The following is a 14,663-nucleotide window of genomic DNA, read 5'->3' on the forward strand; positions in this document are numbered from 1 at the left end:
AATGTGTTTCCTGAATATTGCAGTTTATCATTTACAGCGTTGAAAATCATTTCAGTGCTATTTCTTTCGATGACTCACTTCAAAAGTGCAATTTAATGTTTGTAGTCAGCTCTTAAAGACATAATACAAGTTAGAATAGTGTTTGGAAAGAACAGATAATGCAGAATGGCAGGTTTGTACTACTCCCTTGAGCCAACCACTTTCCCAGGTCCATCAACAATCTGCCAAGTATCGTCCTGAAAAACACCAAGCAGACCTTTGCAATTATAATTTCAAATGAACTCGAAGGAGAATATTTTCACTGTGGTTACAGATACAAACCCCAGTTCCCATCTGCTGTTTACAATACATTAGAATCAGATCACAGGTGTTCAGCTATACTGACCATGAGTACTCTCTCTCCCAGGTGTGTCTCTATCTGGCACCTTGTACCAAAGGTCAAAGAAAAAATTTCCATGCCTTTAGACTATAAACTACTTGACAGTCGTTTAGTAAATGTTAGAATACAAATGTGTCCCATGTACATTATAAAGCTTGAAATCTCCCAACTTACCAGTGGCAAACCGCTTCTTTACTAAGGAAAGCCTATAGCCAGTGCCTACAAGTTCAATATCTACTCCTGAGAGGGTACTTCCCTCGCTGAGGAATTGCACTGCAAGTGTTGTGGGTTTACTGGGTCCTTCTGAAAGATCAAATTTTGCTCTGAGGGACCCAGAACCTACAAGGAAAAGAACAAAGAACTTATACAGGATAATATATTTCACACCAAAAAAGGCAAATGAGCAAGTAAGCTGAACTGTGTCTGTGCTATGCCAAATTCGTGAAATGTGTACAGCAAGCAAATCAATGTCCTGTTTCCGAATCAGACTTTATCCAGTGAATCTGAATTTTCGTTAAGTAATCTTCATCCATGCTTCTCTTTGACTTAATTAATAATAATCTTCAGAGGCATTTACTATTGAGATTCCTATGCTATATGAATGTTGAAATGAGTCAAAAGACAAGTCTGAGGGCAGCTCAGAAGGAAGCCCTAGAAGGGATAAGTGGGAATAAAGTCAAAAGGAAAGGACTGCTGAGTACCATATCACGGGCGGGAGAGGTAAAGAAGCTAAGACAGCTAAGATTGGGAAGAGCTGTATCAACATTACTATTTTGTATTCACCCTTCTTTTCTTCCCCCCGCCTATATATATATATATATATATATATATATATATAATATATATATTTTAACATCTTTATTGGAGTATAATTGCTTTACAATGGTGTGTTAGTTTCTGCTTTATGACAAAGTGAATCAGTGATACATATACATATATCCCCATATCTCCTCCCTCTTGTGTCTCCCTCCCACCCTCCCTATCCCATCCCTCTAAGTGGACACAAAGCACCGAGCTGATCTCCCTGTGCTCTGCGGCTGCTTCCCACTAGCTAGCTATTTTACGTTTGGTAGTGTATAAATGGATAAAGAAGATGTGGCACATATATACAATGGAATATTACTCAGTCGTAAAAAGAAACGAAATTGAGTTATTTGTAGTGAGGTGGATGGACCTAGAGTCTGTCATACAGAGTGAAGTAAGTCAGAAAGAGAAAAACAAATACCATATGCTAACACCCTTCGTTTTAAAATTTAACTGGTCTAACATCATGCCAATTATGTCTGAGGGGCTTTCTTTTCAATATAACCATTTATTCAACATAACTCAGTCTAACAGTGTGGCAGAAATAGTAAATAATTATGAATATTATAAATGCTGTTAAGAAAAAAATTTTAAAGCTATGGGCACATGAAATGGTGTGGGGATGACAGGCCTGTATCTCAGGCAAAGGTGACTACAGGTACAGAGATGGGAGACCTGACAGAGCATGACACATTTAAGGGAGCTACGTCTGCACCAGAAGAGCTGGAGAAGAGGGTACAGGTGGAAGAGAGTGGCAGAAGAGGAGACGACTGGCAGCAAGGAACGAGCTCTAAATATCTTTACAAACCACCGGAAGAAATAACCATAAGGAACCACCTAAGATAAGGAAGACAAACATTTCAGGTAAGTCTCCTAGAAGGGCAGAAAGGTACAAGATGCAACGTAGGGAAACCACCTGAAGGTCAATATAATAGTCTCGGACTCTAGGTGACAGGAAAAGGGGATCTGAACTAGGCTAAGGGAAAGGAAAGAAAGAATGAATTTGAAAGATATTTAAGAGTTGAAATCAAGGGGTGAAAAGGAGGAGGAGCCTAGGAGGATTCCCGGGTTTCTGGCTGGGGAAAGGAGAACTGCTGGATAGTAGGAGTGACATTCTGTGATTCCCCGCATAGAAGCTGAACACTACGGAGAGAAATCTGTAAGAAAATATAACAATGACCCATCCTATACTATTGTACCTGGTGGCACAGATCAATTGGGAAGATGAATTGCTGTATAATTCTTAACGCTTGCTCAAGCCCTCCTTAAACTTTTACAGTTCTTGATATGCAAAATTCAATTCTGTGAAAGTTCCACCGCAGGCCAAGAGCAGCCACCTTGGCAATCCTTAAACTTCAGAATTATTTCCTGTCCCTCTTCTGGGCATAAAGGCAAAATAGAAATAGATTTCTGTTTTACAGTATTCTAATTTGGAGATTTTTTTTTTTAAAGGCTGACTAACCAAATCAGAACCACATTTATAAGATGTTTCCATTTCCTCACACAGACACTCTGATACCTGAACAGCAGAGGGAAACTATTAATATATCTGGCTAGAAAATTTGTGTCTTATTTTTAAGAGAACAAACTCCCTTCTTGGTAAATATTTACAATAATACTGTTTCATTAAATATGGGGAAAATATACCCTTTCTTCCTTGCTAACTGGTTGTAAACCCTCAATTCAAGTAGCATTTCTGGTTTACTTCCAGTTTCAACTAGGAATTTCAGTTTTGTCTCCCATAGCCAAACAGAGTAAAAATCAGTACAGTTTACCACTTGAAAATAGGCAACCTTTAAGTACCAAATAGGAACAAAGGAACTAGAGATTAGCTAGGTTATTTCATACAATGTGTTGTTCTCTAGTAGTAAAAGTCTGGTTCAGCACAGCAGGTCTGAATGAGCAGACAATACGAGGTATGTTCCTGGACTTTTATGCAGAAATACCTATGAGAAAAACTACTGATGGTATGTTTTACATTTTTTTTTTTTGCGGTATGCGGGCCTCTCACTGTCACGGCCTCTCCCGTTGCTGAGCACAGGCTCCGGAAGCGCAGGCCCAGCGGCCATGGCTCACGGGCCCAGCCGCTCCACAGCATGTGGGATCCTCCCAGACCGGGGCACGATCCCGTGCTCCCTGCATCGGCAGGCGGACTCTCAACCACTGCGCCACCAGGGAAGCCCCTGTTTTACATTTTGATCACATTATGCTTAAAATGTTTAAAAGGAAAAAGCTGAGCAAAACTTGAAACGCCAAAAAACCCTACTTAATAGGAAAAGTAACTGGAGATTAATTAGGCATTCAAAAGAGGGCAGGGCAGGAGAACTCTCCTTTGATTAAGAGAAACTACAAATAAAATGTTAAAGACTTGGGCTTCCCTGGTGGCACACTGGTTAAGAATCTGCTGGCCAATGCAGGGGACAAGCCCTGGTCTGGGGAGATCCCACATGCTGTGGAGCAACTAAGCCCGTGCGCCACAACTACTGAGCCTGCACTCTAGAGCCCAAAAGCCACAACTACTAAGCCCACGTGCTGCAACTACTGAAGCCTGCGTGCCTAGAGCCCGTGCTCCACAACAAGAGAAGCCACTGCAATGAGAAGCCCGCGCACCACAACGAAGAGTATCCCCCACTCGCGCAACTAGAGAAAGCCCGTGCGCAGCAACAAAGACCTAACACAGCCAAAGATAAGTAAATTTTTTAAAAAAGTTAAAGTCTTGACTGTCCTGGGAATTGCATTCTAAATTGAGTTAGGGGATATACGAGGAGTGATCAACTAACTCGCAGAGACTTTTTATTTGCATTGGGAACACAGATGCAGACAGACGTGGTGGGAGGAGGCGATTAACTTGCTTCTCCTTAAAATAGTGATCGCAGAATTAAAGGCTGTTGATGGTTAGTTTTAATAAGGGGAAATGACCAAGGTAAGGTTGTCCTGAGAGAGAAAAGACAGAGGGGCTTTTTAAGGCCGGGAAGCTTCTGCATGATTTCTGGGAGGCCAGGAGGACCCCAAGAATGAGCTAAAGAGTGTGTTAATTAGTATCAATTAGTTTTCAGTTTCAATTATCAGGTTCCCTAGACTTCTATAAATTTACTTTATTAGGTATCTTCTCTTAATGGTAGCATGTGAACATAAGCATTTATATAATATTTATAAAGCTATAGCAAAACATTTTTCTCAGAGAAAGCATATTCAATCTAGAAGAAAAAAAATGTGTTCTGAATCTCAACTGGTCCACTCTTATTATAAGGTATTAACTTCCACCTAGTGGTCAGTTTTAGAACTGAAGGCATGAAATTCCAGGAGAAAATTTTCCATAAACATGCCTAAAAAATCCATGTGACATCACATTATAAACAACAAAAAAAACATGCACACACTTACCTCTATTTTCTGATTTTTCTGAAATACCAGAGAGTTTCCAAAAGGCTTTCATCTGTTCTGCATTCCTGTAAGAACAAATGTTTTCAGGTAATGTGTCTAGTATAGTACCTTGTACATAAGTGAACACTCAAGAAATAATTTAAAATATTTCACTAGAACTATGGTGCTAGATTTACTTTGAACAGTATCACCTGGTGAAAATGTGTTTGAGTAATATAATATCTTTATAAATGGATATTTACCAAATTATGTAAATTCTTTTCATTTCTACTGATCAGAGAAAGGAAAACAATGCATAGGTTGACCCAGTACCTTCATTGCTCAAGGAAAACACAGTTTTATTACTAAACGGTGAAGCAAATATAAACGAAGAGTGGTTAGAGTCTATACTAATATTAATGGAGGGAACAAGAGAGGTAGTTAAGAGATGTAAAAACTAATACTGAAGACTAACCAGATAGGTATTCCTATAGATATGCTATATTTAATCCTATAAAATAATAATTATCTTTATTTTTAAAATGAAAAAAAAGAAAGTTTAGAGAAATTACACGCTTTGCCTAAGGGTAAAGTTGTATTGAATCATTCGAGTCTGGGTGGGGACAAGAAGACTAGTTTATTTTGGGTTGCGGCTACCGTAGCGTGACTAGTAAAATGTACAGTACCTTTTATAGCATGGTTTCTCTGGGAAAATACACTAACTTGTAAGACAACTTTCAGAACTTAGGTTCTAAGACTCAGGGATTGCAACAGAAACTTAGAAGGAATTCAGAAATCTACTTAATTTACCATATTGCAGGGGGAAGGGACTGCATGTTTGTGACTCCTCCATCCACTGGTACCACCACCTGTACGTTGGAAAGCACACTTGGTGCCACCATAGCTTCTGGGTTGTACTTATAATCCACTCTAAGATCTGTGGTGCCAGCACTACATTTCCAATATGTTGCCAGATTTAGAGGAGTGGACTGAATACCGTTTGATGATACCTTTAAAGAGAGAAAAAAAACAAACAATTGCCTTTGACCTAAAAAAGTAAACAAGTCATGTTAATGACGTATACTTGAACACAAGAGCTCACACATTCAAAAGTAATAATGAGGGAGCTGTCTTTTGCTAGGTGGAGTGAAGCAGGCTCATCTCAAAGGTGTAAGTGTGGACCTGAGACCATTTACATCAAAATTTCTGTGGTGCTTGTTTAAAATGCACATTCCACTGGCTCCAAATGCAGAAAATCTGGAGGCACTGGTGGTACAGGGGTTAGTATTAGCTGCCTTCCAAATGCAGAAGATCTGATTCAACTGCTTAGGTACAGGGCACAGAAATCAGCGTGTTATGGGATTCTTATTTATGCATGTAATGTTTGAGAACCTCTCAACATTCAACATAGAATTCTAAGATTCTTTATAAGAATTCAGATTTAAAACAGAAAAACTGGATCGCCACGCAGTTCTGCAAGCCTGGAGTTAGAATACTTCCAACTTGAAACACTGAATTTTAATCACATGAACCACAGTAAATGGTGCAATTCCTTCCAATTCTTCAGTTCCTTGCTCAAATGACCTACTCCTTTTCAATGAGATCTATTACATTGAAAACTGTATTTTCACTCTTCCTTACCTTACTCTACAGACTTTCCTTTCTCCATAGCACAACATACATTATTTACTTACTATGTTTACTGTCTATTTCCCTATGCTACTCACAGCAATTAGCAAGCACTGAATAATAAATATTTGCTGAATGAATGATAAATACTTGGAATAAACTTTAAGCCAACGTTAAGTGGCAGCACTTTTTTATTCTTTAAAGTATTTATTTACTAGAAACATAAGCCATTTTAATACAATTACCCTATTAAAAATTCAAATAAGACATAAATATATGAAATAGGAAATTTTTCTCTTGGCATTCTTACTCCCCACTGTTTTTTTTTTTAAGTTTTAAATTTTATTTTTATACAGCAGGTTCTTATTAGTCATCCATTTTATGCACATCAGTGTATACATGTCAATCATGATCTCCCAATTCATCCCACCACCACCCGCCACCACCACTTCCCCCCCTTGGTGTCCATACGTTTGTTCTCTACATCTGTGTCACAATTTCTGCCCTGCAAACTGGTTCATCTGTACCATTTTTCTAGGTTCCACATATGTGCGTTAATATACAGTATTTTTCTCTTTCTGACTTACTTCACTCTGTATGACAGTCTCTAGATCCATCCACACACGTCTCAACAAATGACTCAATTTCGTTCCTTTTTATGGCTGAGTAATATTCCATTGTATACGTGTACCACATCTTCTTTATCCATTTGTCTGTTGATGGGCATTTAGGTTGCTTCCATGACCTGGCTATTGTAAATAGTGCTGCAGTGACCATTGGGGTGCATGAGTCTCTTTGAATTACGGTTTTCTCTGGGTATATGCCCAGTAGTGGGATTGCTGGGTCATATGGTAATTCTATTTTTAGTTTTTTAAGGAACCTCCATACTGTTCTCCATAGTGGCTGTATCAATTTACATTCCCACCAACAGTGCAAGAGGGTTCCCTTTTCTCCACACCCTCTCCAGCATTGGTTGTTTGTAGATTTTCTGATGACGCCCATTCTAACTGGTGTGAGGTGATACCTCATTGTAGTTCTGATTTGCATTTCTCTAATAATTAGTGATGTTGAGCAGCTTTTCATGTGCTTCTTGGCCATCTGTATGTCTTCTTTGGAGAAATGTCTATTTAGGTCTTCTGCCCATTTTTGGATTGGGTTGTTTGTTTTTTTAATATTGAGCTGCATGAGCTGTTTATAGATTTTGGAGATTAATCCTTTGTCCGTTGATTCGTTTGCAAATATTTTCTCCCATTTTGAGGGCTGTCTTTTCGTCTTCTTTATGGTTTCCTTTGCTGCGCAAAAGCTTTGAAGTTTCATTAGGTCCCATTTGTTTATTTTTGCTTTTATTTCCATTACTCTAGGAGGTGGATCAAAAAAGATCTTGCTGTGATTTATGTCAAAGAGTGTTCCTCCTATGTTTTCCTCTAAGAGTTTGATAGTGTCCAGTCTTACATTTAGGTCTCGAATCCATTTTGAGTTTATTTTTGTGTGTGGTGTTAATCTTACTCCCCACTGTTAACATCATGGTACATATACTTCCAAACTTTCTAGGGATGCAAACATAGATCTGTCTCATTCTTTTAAATGGCCACAATAATTAATTTAATCAATCTCTTCCTCTGTGGATGTGTACTTAGGTGGTTTCCAAGCAATGCTGCAGTGAATACCCTTTCTACCTTCCCCCCACCACCTCTGCCCTCTAATTTGTGTGATTTCCAAAGAACAGATTTCTGGAACTGGAATTGTTGAGTTAAAGGTTACACATACTCAGTGATCTAACAGAGTTACCTCCTAAGAGGTTCTATTAATTCGTACTCCTATCAACAAGTGGTCACACCTCTCCTAATAGAGCAGGATAGTTTATTCTATTTCTGTGAAAAATTGCCAGTGGTATTTTAACAGTTATTGCATTAAACCTGTGATTGCTTTGGGTAGTATGGATATCTTAACAATTTTAATTCTATCAATGAGCATGGAGTATCTTTTCATTTAGTTTTGTCTTTATTTCATCACTGTCTTATAGTTTTCAGTGTACAGGTCTTTCACCTCTGTGGCTGAGTTTATTCCTAAGTATTTTATTCTTTTTGATGCAATTGTAAATGGGATTATTTTCTTAATTTCCTCTGCTAGTTCATTATTAGTGTATAGAAACACAACAGATTTTTATATATTTTGTATTTTGCAACATTACTGAATTCATTTATTATTCAGTTTATTCATTTATTATTCAGTATTCTAAGTTTTTTTTCTTATGGAGTCTAAAGGTTTTCTACATATAATATGTCATCTGCAAAGAGTGACAATTTTACTTCTTCCTTTCTGATTTGGATGACTTTTCTTTTTCTTGCCTAATTTATCTGGCTAGAACTTTAATACTATGTTGAATAAAAGTGGTGAGAGTAGGCATCCTTGTCTTGTTCCTGATCTTAGAAGAAAATCTTTCAGATTTTCACCACTGAGCATATTAAGCTATAGGCTTGTCATATATGGCATTTATTATGTTGAGGTATGTTCCCTCTATACCCACTGTGTTGGGAGTTTTTATCATAAATGGATGTTTAAATTTTGTCAAATGCTTTTTCTGTAATCCACTGAGATCATACGATTTTCATCTTCATTTGTTAATGTGGTGTATCATGTTGCTTGATTTCTGGATGTCAAACCATCCTTGCATCCCTGGAATAAATCCCACTTGATCATGGTGTATGACCCTTTTAATGTATTGTTGCAGTTTGTTCGCTAATATTTTGTTGAGGAATTTTGCATCTATGTTCATCAGGGATATCAGCCCATAATTTTTTCTTGTAGTGTCCTTGTCTGGTTTATCAGGGTAATGCTGGTATCATAAAATGAGTTTGGAAGTGTTCCCTCCTTTTCTAATTTTTGGGAAGAGTTTGAGAAGAATTGCTATAATTCTTTTAATGTCTGGTAGTCTTTGGTAGTGAAACCGTTTGATCCCGGACTTTTGTTTGTTGGAAGGTTTCTGATTATGGATTCATATCTCCTTACTAGTAATCTATTCATATTTTCTACTTCTTCATGATTCAGTATTGGAAAGCCGGCTGTATGTTCCTAGAAATGTATCCATTTCTTGTAGGTTGTTGGCAATTTGTTGGCATATAATTGTTCATAGTAGTATCTTACGAATCTCTGTATTTCAGTGGTATTAGTTATAACAGCTCCTCCTTCATTTCTGATTTTGAGCCCTCCTTTTTTCTTGGTGAGTCTAGATAAAGGTTTGTCAATTTTGTTTACCTTTTCAAAGAACCAGCTCTTAGTTTCATTGATCTTTTTAGTCTCTAATTATTTCTGCTCTGATCTTTGTTATTACCTTCCTTCAGCTAACTTTGGGCTCCGTTTGCTCTTCTTTTTCTAGTTACTTGAGGTGTAAAGTTGAGTTGTTTGAGATTATTCTTGTTTCTTGAGGTAGGCATGTATCACTATGAACTTCCCTCTTAGAAATGCTTCTGCTGCATCCCATGAATTTTTGGTATGTTGTATTTCCATTTTCATTTCTTTCAAAGTATTTTTTGATTTCTTCATTGACCCGTTGGTTACTCAGTAGCATACTGTTTAATCTATCCATATTTGTGATTTTTCCAGTCTTCTTCTTGTAACTGGTTTCTAGCTTCATACCACTGTGGTCCTAAAAGAGATGCTTGATATGACTCCAATGTTAAATTTATTATGACTGGGCTTCCCTGGTGGCGCAGTGGTTGAGAGTCCGCCTACTGATGCAGGGGACACGGGTTCGTGCCCCGGTCCGGGAAGATCCCACATGCCGCAGAGTGGCTGGGCCTGTGAGCCATGGCCACTGAGGCTGCCTGTCCGGAGCCTGTGCTCTGCAACGGGAGAGGCCACGGCAGTGAGAGGACCATGTACCGCCAAAAAAAAAAAAAAATTATTATGACTTGTTTTTTAACCTAATATATGATCCTGGAGAATGTTCCATATGCAGTTGAGAAGAATGTGCACTCTGCTGCTTTTGGATGGAATGTTTTCTGTATATCTGTTAAGTCCATCTGGTCTAACATGTCATATAAGGCTGATGTTTCCTTACTGATTTCTGTTGGGATAACTTATCTATTAATAAAAGTGGGTATTAAGATCCCCTACTATTACTGTATTGCTGTCTATTTCTCCCTTTAGGTCTCTTAATATTTGCTCTATATATTTAGGTGCTCCTATGTTGGGTGCATAATTATTATTATTTTTTGGGGGGGTGCATAATTAATAAATGTTAAACATCTTCTTGTTGGATTGACACCTTTATCAATATGTAATGCCCTTCTCTGTCTCTTATTACAGTCTCTGTTTTAGTCTATGTTTTTCTGATATAGGTATAGCTACCCAAGCTTTCATTTGGTTCTGTTTGCATGGAACATCTTTTTCCATCCCTTCAACTTTCATTCTGTGTGTGTCCTTACATCTGAAGGGAGAATCTTATAGGCAGCATATAAATAGGTCTTATTTTTTTTAATCCATTCAGCCACTCTGTGTTTTTTGATTGGAGAATTTAGTCCATTTACAATTAAAATAATTACTGACAGGTATGTATTCACTGCATATTGTTAATTATTTTCTGGCTGTTCTGTTCTCTTACTCTCTTTCTTTGTGGTTTGATGACTTTAGTGGAATGGTTAATTTCTTTCTCATTATCTTTTGTGTATCTGCTATAGTTTTTGCTTGGTTGTTACCATGAGGCTTACATATAACAACCTATATAACAGTCCATTTTAAGCTGCAAACAACTTAAGTTTGAATGCATTCTAAAGGTCTGCATTTTTACTCCCCCTCTATTTTCTGTTTTTGATGTCACATTTTACGTCTTTTTATCTTGTGTATCCCTTCACTAATTATTGGAGTTATTTTTACTATTTTTGTCTTTTTCCTTTCACTATTTTCACTCTATGTGATTAATCTACTACCTCTACTATATAATTACCTTTACCAGTGAGATTTATACTTTCATACTTTTGTTACTAATTGGCACCCTTTTCAGCAAAGAAGTCCCTTTAACATTTCTTGTAAGGCTGGTTTATTGGTGATGAACTCCTTTAGGTTTTGCTTGCCTGGGAAACTCCTTATCTTTCTTTCAATTCTGAGCAATAACTCTGCCAGGTAGAATATCCTTGGTTAAAAGTTTATTTTGATATATCCCTTCTGGCTTGCAAAGTTTCTGCTGAAAAGTCTGCTAATGGTCTTATGAGAGCTCCCTTGGTTTTTCTCTTGCTGCTTTTAAGATTCTTTTTTTAAACTTTTGACATTTTTTTTGTTTTAATGTTGAGCCTTCTTTTAATTTTTTTTTTTTTTTTTTTAATTTTTGACTGTGTTGGGTCTTCATTTCTGTGCAAGGGCTTTCTCTAGTTGTGGCAAGCGGGGGCCACTCTTCATTGCGGTGCACGGGCCTCTCACTCACTGTTGTGGCCTCTCTTGTTGAGGAGCACAGGCTCCAGACGCACAGGCTCAGTAGTTGTGGCTCACGGGCCTAGTTGCTCTGTGGCATGTGGGATCTTCCCAGAGCAGGGCTCTAACCCGTGTCCCCTGCATTAGCAGGCAGATTCTCAACCACTGCGCCACCAGGGAAACCCTAAACTTTTGACATTTTAATTACAATGTGTCTTGGTGTGGGTCTCTCTGGGCTTCCTGGATCTGAATGTCTGCTTCCTTCCCCAGGTTAGGGAAGTTCTCAGCCATTATTTCTTCAAGTAAGTTTTCAGTCCCTTTATCTCTTTTCTCCTTCTGGGACCATTATAATGTGTACGTTAATTTGCTTGATGTTGTCCCATAAGTCCTGTAAGCTATCTCCGCTTTTTAAAATTCTTTTTTCTTTTTGCTGTTTTGATTAGGTGAGTTCCACTGCCCTGTCTTTGATCCTTTCTTTGCTTCATCTAGTCTACTGTTGAACCCCTCCAGTATATATTTCAGATCAGTTATTGTATTCTTCAGCCCAGTGATTTCTATTTGTTACTTTCTTATGTTTTCTATTTCTTTGTTGAAGTTCTCACTGTGTTTATCCATTCTTCTCCCAAGTGAGGTGAGCATTTTATGACCATTACTTAGAACTCTTTATAAGGTAAATTACTTATCTCTGTTTCATTAAGCTGTTTTTCTAAGGTTTTATCTTCTTTCTTTTAGAATATATTCCTGTTTCCTCATTTTACTTGATTTTCTGCGCTTCTTTGTATTAGATGAAATAGCCACCCCTTCCAGTCTTGAAAGAGTAACCTCGTGTAGCAGATGAACCTTATTGTTCAACCTCGCCTTAGCTCTTGGTTGCCTCTCAAACCTCTGTGATTGTCCAAGCAGCCTATTTTATATCTAATAGCTCCTAATTGTCAAGGGTGTGCCAAGACCTGTCAGTGTTTCAAAGCAGGAAATCTGCCAGCACATAGATTCAGACTGACTAGGAAGCTAGACCCTCAGGCAGCAGCTTTTAAAGTATGCAAATACATATAGTTCTGTGAGATTGAATACAAATGTTAGCCCTGCTGGCCACCAGATCAGGTGATCTGGAGGTGTCCCCTGGGTGACAGTCATAAAAATCAGGGCTCTAGACGAGTGTATAAGTTCCTTTCTGGGAGATACTGGTGAGCTGTAGCAAGGCAGAGGGAGAGTAATTGACTGCATTCCCCCAGGCTATGTTCCCTAAGAGCGTATCTGTAGACCCCTAGATGTGTGTCAGACCTGAAGCCTGCCCCTTAGGCTGCTGCTCCAGGCCAAGCAAATGGGTCTCTTTCACAGAAACAGTATGGTTGTTTTTCAGTCTGCTTTCTGTGCATCGCCCTGGGGGCAGTAGCCTGCCAAAAACTGTCTCACTGATTGTTACAGTCCTGTGGGACCCAGAAATGCAAGCTCCCCTGGCCTCCAGAGCCAGGAGATCAAGGGTGTCTGTCCCCTGGGCTGCAGCTGCAAAAACTGGGGCACCAGACAGCTATAAAAACTCCCCTCTTGGAGATACTGGTGTCAGAGAAGAGAGTGCAAAGATGACACCCACTGAGGAAGGGGGAAAGAGGTCTTGAATAAAAAGCCAGCTTTAGCATGAGAGAGGGAGAGCCCACTGGTTGGAGTGTAAAGATGGCACCCACCAAGAGAAAAAGTCTATAGTAAAACAAACAAATAAAGTGGTGCCTCTTGGCTTTAGGAAAGTAGATGGAGCAAGTAAAAGAGGTGCCCTCCAGCACCTCATTCCCTGGAGAGTATCTCAACACGCCCTGGCCCCTCAAGCCGATGCTTTAAGATCAGCAAATGAATCTCTTTCACATATAGTCTGTGCACTTCTCAAATGGCCGCTTGCATGCTGGGACCTAGGGTGCTTGAGTTTGCATGCAAGCCCTTTAAAGCCGTTTCTCAGATCTCTACAGCCCTTTGGTTCCTGTGGATACGAGCTCCACTGGTTTTCAAAGCCAGATGTTTTAGGGACTCGTCTATCAAGTGCAGGTCTCAAAAGCTGGGGTGTCCATGCAGGTTACAAACTCTTTGTTCCTCAGAGAGGAGCTCCAGATTTGTGAGTTCCATGCAGATGGTGGGTTGCCATGATGGGGTTGAGGCTTATGGTGAGACAGTGTCTCAGCCTCTCCTACTCGCCTCAGTGTGGCCCTTTTCTCATTGGCTGATGTGAAGGAGCTGTTTAGCTATCTTTCGGGTCCCTTTCAGAGGAAATTGTTCCACATGTATCTGTATGTACACCATGTTGGTGTATCCACGGGAGAAGGTGAGTTCAGGATCTTCCTATACCATCTTGGACTACCTCTCCAGCTCTAATTAGTTTTTTTATTGTGAACATCTTTCTCCATTAGTTTTCCTAACTGGCTGTTTTGAAAGCCATTAATTTTTGTATTAATTTTTTAAATGACCACTTTGCTAAATTCTCCTGCATCAGTTTTTCAGTTGATTCTCTTGAGTTTTCCAGAAATATATCACCTGTAATTAATATTATTTTTATATCTTCCTTTCCAATATTTATCACCACTTATTTTATTCTCCTGTCTAACTGTACTAACACATCCAGAAAAATCTTGTACACTAACAGGAATAATGACTTTCCTGACTTTCAATGCTTTAGGTATTTCATTATTAAGACTGATATGCTGGTCTCTTCAGGTGAAGGACATTCATATATTTATATTTGCTCAGTACTTTAATTGGTAATAGATAGATGGTGAATTTGATCAAATTGGCCAAAACTTCCAGAGGCTTAGTAACAGATTTTTTGATTTTGAAACATCCTTGCATTGCTTGAATGAACTTCATTTGGCCATGACATATTATTCATTTAACAATATGCAAGATTCTGTTTGTTAATATTTTAATTAAGGATTTTTATAAGATGACACTCACCTGATACTTTAATACATCTACATTATAATAAGAAGCAGCTGGATTTTGCTCTGATAGCTTCTTGAGGTAGATAGTAAGAGCTTGCATGTTCATCCAAAAATCTTTTGTGTTAGAATCACATTGTGATGGATCACTGTATGTGTAAGAA

At 38.6% G+C, this 14,663-nt stretch overlaps 1 protein-coding gene across 1 annotated transcript in view; it reads right to left on the reverse strand.

Annotated features, from left to right (window-relative positions):
• Positions 1-213: 213 nt before the first annotated feature.
• The window catches only part of FCHO2 (FCH and mu domain containing endocytic adaptor 2), a 110,987-nt gene continuing 96,537 nt past the window's right edge, over positions 214-14,663 (reverse strand). The window contains exons 22-26 of the mRNA XM_007457114.1: positions 14,516-14,648; positions 5,357-5,556; positions 4,568-4,632; positions 554-718; positions 214-236 (exon numbers count right to left, since the gene is read on the reverse strand). Of these exons, the coding sequence (XP_007457176.1) occupies positions 214-236; positions 554-718; positions 4,568-4,632; positions 5,357-5,556; positions 14,516-14,648 (586 nt within the window). The remainder of the gene's footprint in view (positions 237-553; positions 719-4,567; positions 4,633-5,356; positions 5,557-14,515; positions 14,649-14,663) is intronic.

Source organism: Lipotes vexillifer, unplaced genomic scaffold, assembly GCF_000442215.2.
Source record: "Lipotes vexillifer unplaced genomic scaffold, Lipotes_vexillifer_v1.1 scaffold241, whole genome shotgun sequence".
Taxonomy (NCBI): Eukaryota; Metazoa; Chordata; class Mammalia; order Artiodactyla; family Lipotidae; genus Lipotes; species Lipotes vexillifer.